Consider the following 10,039-nt stretch of genomic DNA (forward strand, 5'->3'; position numbering starts at 1 on the left):
CTCAAAAAAAAAAAAAAAAGCAAAAACAAACAAACAAAATGGTATGTCTTCAAGAAAAGGTATGAATGTTCACAATAACTGGGTAAGGATTGAAAAGTGTTCCTCCGCTGGGCACAGTGGCTCATGACAGTAATCCCAACACTCTGGGAGGCTCAGGCGGGAGGATCGCTTGAGCCCAGGAGTTAGAGATCAACCTTGGCAACATAGTGAGACCCTGTCTCTACAAATAATTTAAAAAATTAGCCCAGGCAGCCGGGCACGGTGGCTCACGCCTGTAATCCCAGCACTTTGGAAGGCCGAGGCAGGCAGATCACGAGATCAGGAGTTCGAGACCAGCCTGACCAACATGGTGAAACCCCATCTCTACTAAAAACACAAAAAAAATGAGCCGGGTGTGGTGGTGCACGCCTATAATCCCAGCTAGTCAGGAGGCTGAGGCAGGAGAATTGCTTGAACCCGGGAGGTGGAGGTTATAGTGAGCAGAGATTGTGCCACTGCACTCCAGCCTGGGTGACAGAGCAAGACTCCATCTCAAAAAAAAAAAAAGGAAGAAAAAAAGAAAAAAAAAATAGCCCAGGCATTGTGGCGCGTCCTTGTAATCCCAACTACTCGGGAGGCTGAGGTGGGAGGGTTGCTTGAGCCCGGGAGTTCAAGGCTGCAGTGAACCATGATCAGACCACTGCACTCCTGCCTGGGCAACAGAGTAAGACCCTGTCTCCAAAAAAGGAAAAACAGAAAGAAAGAAAGAAAATTGTTCCTCATTAGATCAGGTCAGGTTTTGCAACCAAATAGTGTCTATCTTGTGGGAAAACCATCAGTTTCCAGAGCTTTTTGTTCTCCAGAGTTTTGGATAATGGATTGCGGACAGTGGAATAAACCTCTGAGCAGTGATAAGGATAAGACCCTGCCAGTGTAAAGGCTGTGTGAGAACAGAGATTGGTGAGCACTGAGTTGCTCAGAAATAGGGCAAGCATTGTTTCTAGTGTTAGAGCCCGAGGCCGGAAGCAGTGGCTCATGCCTGTAATCCTAGCACTTTGGGAGACCGAGGTGGGAGAATCACTTCAGCTCAGGAGTTTGAGACCAGCCTGGGCAACGTAGTGAGAGCTTGTCTCTATTTAAAAAAACATTTTTTGTAGTAGTGTTAGAGCCCAGAGAGCCCAAGGTCTGATTCTGTGTTCTGCAATCCCAAGGAAGTCCTAGCCCTAAATGTTGGCCTTCAGTTTCCTGGTTCTGAAGAGAGGGGCCAGTCAGCACAATTGTACATGAGGAATAGGAAAGTTTATTTCTGGGGGACAGGCAAGATGAATGAATGGCTCCTGGGGTGCAAGGCTGAGTGACATTTGTAGACACTTTGTTTGTATTTATTTTTTAGTAGAGACAAGGTCTCGCTATGTTGCTCAGGCTGGTCTTGAACTCCTGATCTCAAGCAATCCTCCTGCCTTGGCCTCCCAAAGTGTTGAGATTACAGGTGTGAACCACCGCACCTGGCTAAGTGTGTTATTTTGAGCAAGTAATTTCCCCCAGCTCAGCCTTAATTTCTGCATTTAAGACATGCATCTGGTCTCCTGGAATCAGGATCCCAGAGTTACCCTGAGGGACACACTCACCAGACTAGATGTTGTTTTTATTCTCATCTCATTTGATGTGGGGGAGAATCATAACTGGATGGCCAGGAGGATTCAACCCAAGGGCCTGCCTGCTCTCTCTGCCAACACAAGGCCCCTCAAAACTAAGGAAAGAGCTCCCCTCTTTCAGCCCCGCTTGCCTGAAGAGTGAGTGAATAGTGGAAGGGATGAAACATACTTTTCCCAGTGATAAGTATGTGCTTGCCAACTCTGCGAGGACACGTCTGAATTTCTGAAACAAGACAAACCTGGTTCCGCTTCAACGCCTTTGCACTTGCTATTCCCCCTGCTGTCAATGCCCTTCGCTCAGTGCTTCATATACCTGGCTTCTAGTCATTCAGGTTCCAGCTCAAGAGTTATGTTTTCAGAGGCCAGAAGCCCACCATCATCTCCCACAATATAACCTCCTTTTGCTAGCTTCATAGCTTCATGACTCTCACTTCTCTCTGAATTTATTTATTTATTTATTTATTTAATTTTTTTTTTTTTTGAGAAGGAGTTTCGCTCTTGTTGCCCAGGCTGGAGTGCAATGGCATGATCTCAGCTCACTGCAACCTCCATCTCCCGGGTTCAAGCGATTCTCCTGTCTCAGGCTCCTGAGTAGCTGGGATTACAGGCATGCGCCACCACACCCAGCTAATTTTGTATTTTTAGTAGAGACGGGGTTTCTCCATGTTGGTCAGGCTAGTCTTGAACTCCCAACCTCAGGTGATCCACCTGCCTCGGCCTCCCAAAGTGTTGGGATTACAGGCATGAGCCACATGCCTGGCCTTTTTTTTTTTCTTTTTTTTTTGAGATAAGGTCTCACTGCCATTCCAGCTAGAGTGGAGTGGTGCAATCATGGCTCACTGCAGCCTTGACCTCCCGGGCTCAAGTGATCCTCCCACCTCAGAGTCCCAAGTAGTTGGGACTACAGGCATGAGCCACCACTCCCAGATAATTTTTAAGCTTTTTGTAGAGACAAGGTCTCTCTACGTTGCCCAGGCTGGTATCAAACTCGTAGGCTCAAACAATCCACTCGCCTCAGCCTCCCAAAGTACTGGGATTACAGGCACAAACCACCATGTCTGGTTATTATTATTATTATTATTATTATTATTATTATTTGAGACAGATTCTCGCTCTGTCACCCAGGCTGGGGTGCAGTGGCGTGATCTTGACTCACTGCAACCTCCACCTCCTGGGTTCAAGCAATTCTCTGCCTCAGCCTCCCGAGTAGCTGGGATTACAAGCACCTGCCACCACACCCGGCTAATTTTTGTATTTTCAGTAGAGATGGTGTTTCACCATCTTGGCCAGGCTGCTCTTGAACTCTTGACCTTGTGATCCACCAGCCTTAGCCTCCCAAAGTGCTGGGATTACAGGTGTGAGCCACCACGACTGACCTGGTTTTTTAGTTATTCATTTTCTTGTCTTTTTTGTCTGACATCTGTCTACCCTCATTACATACATCAGCTACACAAAGACAAATTGTATGTCTTGTTCCTCCAGCATCTCCACAGTACCTAGCACAGTGCAATGTATACAGTTGGGTTTCAATGCAGGTGAAATTAAGAGGACAGACTTGGGAATCAGGCCTTGATTAAATCTTGCTTTGATCCTCCTCTCTCAAGCTATCTGCACTCCCTGGGCCTCACTTTCCTCCTCTGTGAAATGGACATATTCGGATTGTTGAGTAGATGTGCAACTATTGTAGATGAAAATAAATATTGCAATAGAGCCAGTAGCAGGGATAAAACTAAGTACATGGTGGCCGGGGTTACTATTATTAGTCTCTTGGGTGTGACTGTATTTATAGGACTGGGGCTCTTGAGCCCTATGCTAACTTCTGAAGAACCACATCTCCACCAGGCTCTAAGTCAGGGGTAGCTGGAAGCCACCCTGGCACACTTCCCCACAATGTCTATCTACAGCTCTAACCACTCAAGTGTTCACCTCTTCACTCTCCAGCTCGCAGCTTGTCTTCGCCGTTCCTCTTTCCTCTCCAAGGCCACCTGGACTCTCGCACTCGGATCCTTTAAATTATTTCTTCCTTCCCCGTCCCCTCCCCACAGGGGCGAAAGTTGCCTATTCCGTCAGACCACAGCTTCCCTCCTGGGGCGGGGGATGGGGCTGAGTGCTCAGGATGTGGTGACAGCGGAGGTGACTGGACATTTCTGTCCTCTGCCAGTGCCTTCCTTGCGGCTACCCCGGTTGGAGTCCCGCTGGCCATATAAGCCCTGGCTGCGGGGCTCTGTTCGCAGGGTGAAGGAAACTCTGGGCCTCTCCCGTGCGGGGAACGCCCAGTATGTGGCGAGTGCACACAAGCCCGGCTGCAGTTCTTCACCATGTACGGAAAATGGGGGCACGGCCCAAAGGTTCTAACAACCTTTTTTAGCCCGGCCCGCCCAGGGGCGCTGACTCACACCTTCCCCGCTCCGCCCCAAAGGGGGATCCAGGGCCCCAGCCGATGCCCGGAGAGTGGTAGCCTATGTGCCAGCAAAAGCTGGCAGACTAGGCCGGAAATGGGAGACCAGAGGTCCCTGGCGAAGGAAGCCGCCCTGCTTCTAGGCTTCTAGCCTTGCTATCCCGACGTCAGTTGAGGGTCTGGATGATTCCGAGACAGGACTGTGGATACATTGGTGCAGTCCCGCCACGACAGGCTCACCTCTGCATTCTCCATGCCATGCAGAATAATTTATGTGTGAGACCCTGTACACCTCCAAAAAGGTGAAATTGATGAATAAGGAGAGGAGCAGGAGACGGGGAAGAGAAAAACAAACCACGCCAGGCTGAGGACCAGCGGAAGCAAAGATCCATGTGCAAGCAGGAAAGCAGCAGCATGAAGCTAGTTAGCGATTACTCGAAGCAGGATCAACCCACCTGCTCCTTTACAGAGTGGCCTGGGCAGCCCCACCCCGCCTCGAGCGCCTGGCAAGTCAAGACCAGATCGAACCATTTTATTACCTCTCCCTCCCAGAACCAGAAGCGCAGGCTAGCCGGGCTGGAAGGGTCGTACCACTGACGCTGCAAGGGGAGTGCGGGCAGAGCCACTGCGCAACGGGAGGGGGGACCAGACCAAGTGGAAGCTCTCGGGGAAGTGCCAAGTGCCCGGCGGCCACACGCGCCAGATCCAGGTTGGGCGGTAACTAGTGAGCCCCGCGCCGTCAGAGGTAGGCTCAGTGCCTCCGCCTTCCGGCTGCCATCTCCTGAGCGAGCTGCGCTGTCCCCCGGACCCCTAGGGCCCGCGAGAGCCGTTCCTCGCTGGGCACTAGCCAGGGCCCCGGGGAACCCGGGATCTGGTCGTTGGGATCCTCAGTGCAGCGCTCAGGAGGAGAAACCGTGGGGCCATCGGCGACCGCCTCTGGACTAGGCTCTGGGCTGCCCCGGGTCTTCTTGAGCGTCGTCCGGGATGGAGGGTGCTGAACTGGGGAAGTGCTGCTGCTGCTGCGACACCCCGTTACCTCCGGCCCTCCAGGATCTGGGCTGCGATCTAGCCATGACGGGACTACGGATTAGACTGGGTGGTGAAGTAGGGAAAGGAAATCCGGGCCTTTGGCGGAGGGTGGACAGGAGAACCCAAAGGCTGCGGGAGATGAGACCCTGGCCCTTAGAGAAATCTCCCCTCGAGGCCTTCTGGGATCGGCACCACCCCTCACAACGCCGACACCTCCTTTCCCGAGACCCCTCCCCTCCTGGATCCAGAACATGCCCCTCAGAAATCATTTCCCACAATCTCCAAAGGAAATCAAACGCCTCTCATCTAGGATCCCTTGCTCTCTCCTCTCTCATCCCACCTCCGTTGACTCCCAAACCACCAACCCTTTGTTTTTCAGAACTAGACCCCCTACCCTCTGGATCCCCATCCAGTTTCCCCCCCCTACCTAGTGGATCAGAACGCTAAGATCCATTCTGCCTTCCCCTCTGAGAACTAAGACCCTTCCTTCCAAACACTTGCTTTTATCCTAGACCCCTTTCCTTCTCTCTCCCCAGTACCTGGAAAGCCCACCCTCTGAAATTCCTATCCTTGGGACTGACACCCCTCCCTGCCCCTGCTTTATTCCTATCCTGGGACCCTGTGCCCCTCCCTGCCCTTACTTGTGAGAATACCATGACCTCTTGCAGACCCTCCCCAAAGAGATCACCAAACCCTTCCCACCCAGAATCTCAGCCTCTCCACTCTGTGAACCTCTCTCTTCTCCTCACTGATCTCTGACTTCTCTCCCCTGGGAAACCCACCAACTCCTTTTTGGGGCTCTCCCACCCCTCGAGACTTGCCAGGGTGGGTCTCCAGAGGCCGACGAAGAACCAGGTGGAGCTGGGGGCCTCCAGCTCGGATCCGATCCACGGCCTGGGCATGGGTGAGGCCCTGCGTTGACTCTCCGTTGATGTGGAGTACAAGGTCCCCGACCTGGAAGAGTGCAACGCAGTCGTGTTGGAAAAGCAAAAGGAGAGCACCCAAACAAAGGCAGGGATAGCACCTACCAATGGAAGAGTCTTCAGGGCTCACCTCCAAACGACCACAGCGCTGTGCTGGACCATCCTTCAGCAGCCCGCGCACGGCCAGTGGAGTGTCCCCGGAAACATCCCGGCCCCCACCTAAGGTGAGGCCAAAGCCTGCGTAACCGCGGACCAGCTCCACAGAGAAATGATCAGAGGCCTGGGATGGCTTCGGAGCACTACGTGCCTGGATCACTTGAGGAGGCGCATTACGTGTCTCTAACCAACGGTGCTGGAATAAAGGACACTGGTGTACATAGTTTGCCCTGAGGCAGGTTGCCTCCAATAGAAGGATAAGATGTTACCTGGGGCCGGTGATCCACAATAGTGGCATGAGGCAGGCGACTATCTGTGACCTCTATGTCCGCAGAGTCCAGCACGCTAACAACTGGGGGATAAAAGCGGTGGAGAGGGCTGTCGGGGGACATGCCATGGAAACTACCTAGGACCTGTTCCCTGAGTTAACATTCTAGCCCCATCTACTTGCCTCGCCCCTGCAGCTCATATACAAACTGGCCCACCATTTAACTACGCACCATCCCCTCAAGTAATCTTAAAGGCTCTCAGCCCAAACAAATAACTGTTCTGACCCCACCTTCTTAACAAACAATCCTGGGCTCAGCCATGTGAATAATCTTCCAGGCCTTCCTATCTCCCTCTAACAACACGCAGAACACATCCCTCAAGTAACACCATTCGGCCCACCCTGGAGAATGCTACTCCAAAATTCGGCTCCTGAACCTTCCATAGCAAGCCCTCTAATTAGCCTCTAACCCACATCCCGTTCCCGACATCTCAAGCCCCGCCCCCATGGCACAATAGGCGCCACCCCCGTGACTCACATTTCAGGCCTGCCCCTTCGCTGCGTCCCCACCCCTCAAGCACTCTCTAGGCCCCGCCTCCCCATAAAGGACCCTCGAAGCCCCGCCGGCCAGAACGGGGATCCACCTCCGCACTCTCAACTAATGCAGCCCTTGCCTACTGTGATAACCCTCAAGGAATATTCTAGAATAACCCCAAGGCTCCTCCCACTCGAAGCACCCTCCTATCCCCGCCCCCCAAATCGCGCCCCTTGGCCCCACCCAAGGCAGGCAGTAGTTGCTGACCGCCCAGGCCTGCCCCTCTGAACCCAGCTCCTCTCCGAACCCTCCCCCAGCGGAGGCTCAGCGCCCTTCACGCACCCTCCTTCCGGCGCAGGCGCAATGTGGCGCCCGCCCTGCGTACCAGCGCCGCCACATCTACCGCAGCTCGCGCCGCCAGGGGGCGCGCGTCCAGCCGCGCCAGGAGCTGCCGGGCGCTGGGGCCGGCGAGCCGGGAGGGGCCGCGGCCTGCGCGGGAGAGGGGACAGGTCAACGCCGACCCTCGGCCTCGGCCAACCCCCACGCTTCCGGACGCCCGAAGACCTAGAAATGCCCTCAGGATACCCGGCGACCCCTGACCACTCCCTCGTTAGTTCCGGAGGTCACTGCTGTCCCTCCCTTCTCACGCGATCCCCTACCATCGCGGGTAGCCGGTGCACCCCCGCCTGCTCCCACGGTGTCCCTGGAGATCGCTGTTTGACTGCAACAGTCCTGGACTCCTCCGAACACCATGTGAGGTCCTCGACTGCCCCCAATCACCCTGGATGCCCAACTCCTCGCCCACGATATCTCAGGGGACCCCGTTTCCCCAGATATCCTGGGAGAACACGGCCTGACCCCGTAGCCCCGGAACCCCCAATTCTCCCTCTAAGTATCCTAGGCGACCCCTGCTACCCCCATGAATTCCCTCAGAGGGCCCGTTCCCCCATGGCCCACGTACCTCCAGAGTCCCCTCCACAGGTCCCCAGGGGACCCCAGTTCCCCTCCTCCCAGTTCACTACAGACCCTGAGTGCCCAGGTGTCCCCAGTGACCACGGGCAGACCCCTCCCCGCACATCTGCACATCTCCCTGGAGACTTCTGAGATCCCCTCCCCTGCTCTGGTGCGGGGCCCTTTCGCTCAGGTGTGCGTGTGGGTGGGGGACCTCGAGCCCAGCCTCCATCGCTGGGCCCCTTCCCCCTGCCACCGCCACTTAGGCGCCAGAGCCGCTCTGTTTACCACCTGTCAGAAGGAAAAGGTGTGGAGCAGACAGGCGGGAAGAGGTGGCGGCGACTCGCCCTGTCCTTCCCCAACACCTCTGATCCTTGTACCTCCTCTGCTGCCCCTAGGGTCCGCGGCGTCCCCTGTGCGCGGCTCCATGGCCAGTAGTCCGCTGGGTGGACACAGGGCAGCCAGCTACGAATTTTGAGCTCTGGGGCGCGCTCACCTGGCGGCCCGCCCAGGCCCTGGAGGCTGAGGCTGGCAGGTCCCGTGCCTGGCTCCTGGACCCGTGCGATGACCTACCTGGCGGCCAGCAAGGAGGCCTGGCTGTGGGAGCCAGCAGGAGTGCTTGGCCTCACTCTGCTGCAGGCACCGCACTCTGTCAGCTGAAGGTCCTAGTTAGAATTTAAAAGCCTGACTATACCAACTGTTGCTGAAGATATGAAGGAAATGGAACTCCTATACCGCCGGTGGAAATGTAAAATGATATTGCAACTTTATTTATTTATTTAGAGACGGGGTTTCGCTCTTGTTGCCCAGGCTGGAGTGCAATGGCGCGACCTCGGCTCACTGCAACCTCTGCCTCCAGGGTTCAAGTGATTCTCCTACCTCAGCCTCCTGAGTAACCGGGATTACAGGCAGGCACCACTACGCCCCCCTAATTTTGTATTTTTAGTACAGAGGGGTTTTCTCCATGTTGGTCAGGATCGTCTCGAACTCCCCAAAGTGCTGGGATTACAGGCAAGGCCCGCCTTGGCCTTCCAAAGTGCTGGGATTACAGGCGTGAGCCACTGCGCCCAGCCTGCAACTTTAGAAAACAGTTTGGTGGTGTCTTTAAAAATTAAGCATACACATATGAGCCAGCCATTCCACTCCTGCGCATTTATCTAAAAGAAAGCATACGTTTACATAGCCTTGTCTTACAAATATTCATAGCACCTTTATTTCTTGTCTTATTCATTTAGAACTACTGTAACAAAATATCATAGACTGGGTGGTTTAAACGACATAAGTTTCTCACAGTTCTGGAAGCTGGAAAGTCCAAGATCAAGGTGGTAGCTAATTTGTTTCCTGTTGAGGTCTCTCCTTTTGGCTTGCAGATGCTTGCCTTCTTGCTGTGTCCTCACATGGAATTAAGAGAGTGAAGGAGAGTAAAGGCATGAGAGAGACACACACAGAGAGAGGCAGAGATCTCTCTCTTCTGTTTCTTACAAGGCCACAGTCCTATCTGATTAGGGCTCCACCTTAATGACCTCATTTTACCTTAATTGCCTCCTAAAGAAGCTATGTTCAGATACAGTCACATTGGAGGTTAGGGCTTTAACATATATTTATTTATGGCTGGGCGCAGTGGCTCACGCCTGTAATCCCAGCACCTTGGGAGGCTGAGGCGGGTGAATCACCTGAGTTCAGGAGTTCAAGACCAGCCTGGCCAACATAGTGAAACCCCATCTCTACTAAAATATACAAAAATTAGCCGGGCATGGTGTCAGGTGACTTAATCCCAGCTACTTGGGAGGCAGAGGCAGGAGAATCATTTGAACCCGGGAAGCAGAGGTTGCAGTGAGCCGAGATCGAGCCATTGCACTCAAACCTGGGGAATAAGAGTGAGACTTCTCTCAAAAAAACAAAACAACAACAAAATATATATACATATTTATGGGTGGACACAATTCAGTTCATAATATTTGTTAATATCCAAAAACTGGAAATAACCCAAATGCCCATTAATAGTTAAATGAGGCCAGTAATTGCAGCACTTTGGGAGGCTGAGGTGGGAGGATCTCTTGAGCTCAGGAGTTGGAGACCAGCCTTGGCAACATAGTGAACCACTGTCTCTATTTTAAAAACGTAGAAACATTGTCTCTATTTTTA

The 10,039-nt window shown here is 53.4% G+C and overlaps 1 protein-coding gene across 3 annotated transcripts; it reads right to left on the reverse strand.

Moving 5' to 3' along the window:
- Nucleotides 1–3,042: 3,042 nt before the first annotated feature.
- Nucleotides 3,043–8,395, reverse strand: MAGIX (MAGI family member, X-linked). Of its 3 annotated transcripts, XM_011991368.1 has the most exons (6): nt 8,275–8,370; nt 7,286–7,432; nt 6,410–6,492; nt 6,115–6,336; nt 5,844–6,015; nt 4,550–5,112 (listed from the first exon to the last, which is right to left on the reverse strand). In XM_011991368.1, exons 1-6 carry the CDS (start codon nt 8,321–8,323, stop codon nt 4,784–4,786), a joined length of 1,002 nt encoding a protein of 333 aa, XP_011846758.1. In that variant the 5' UTR covers nt 8,324–8,370; the 3' UTR covers nt 4,550–4,783. The 3 variants fall into 3 exon arrangements, with proteins under 3 accessions (XP_011846761.1, XP_011846758.1, XP_011846760.1); XM_011991371.1 differs by lacking the exon at nt 6,115–6,336 and having other exon boundaries at nt 3,043–5,097; XM_011991370.1 differs by lacking the exon at nt 6,115–6,336 and having other exon boundaries at nt 8,275–8,395.
- Nucleotides 8,396–10,039: the final 1,644 nt, after the last annotated feature.

The sequence above is a fragment of the Mandrillus leucophaeus genome, unplaced genomic scaffold, assembly GCF_000951045.1.
Source record: "Mandrillus leucophaeus isolate KB7577 unplaced genomic scaffold, Mleu.le_1.0 Scaffold395, whole genome shotgun sequence".
Lineage (NCBI taxonomy): Eukaryota > Metazoa > Chordata > Mammalia > Primates > Cercopithecidae > Mandrillus > Mandrillus leucophaeus.

Coding starts and splice junctions, on each gene's coding strand:
- MAGIX (XM_011991368.1), bottom strand. CDS start 8,323: ATGGAGCCGCGCACAGGGGACGCCGCGGACCCTAGGGGCAGCAGAGGA. Junction 7,433..8,274: donor CCCTAGGGGCAGCAGAGGAG/GTACAAGGATCA, acceptor TCTCCCGCGCAG/GCCGCGGCCCCTCCCGGCTC. Junction 6,493..7,285: donor GCGCCTGCGCCGGAAGGAGG/GTGCGTGAAGGG, acceptor TTTATCCCCCAG/TTGTTAGCGTGCTGGACTCT.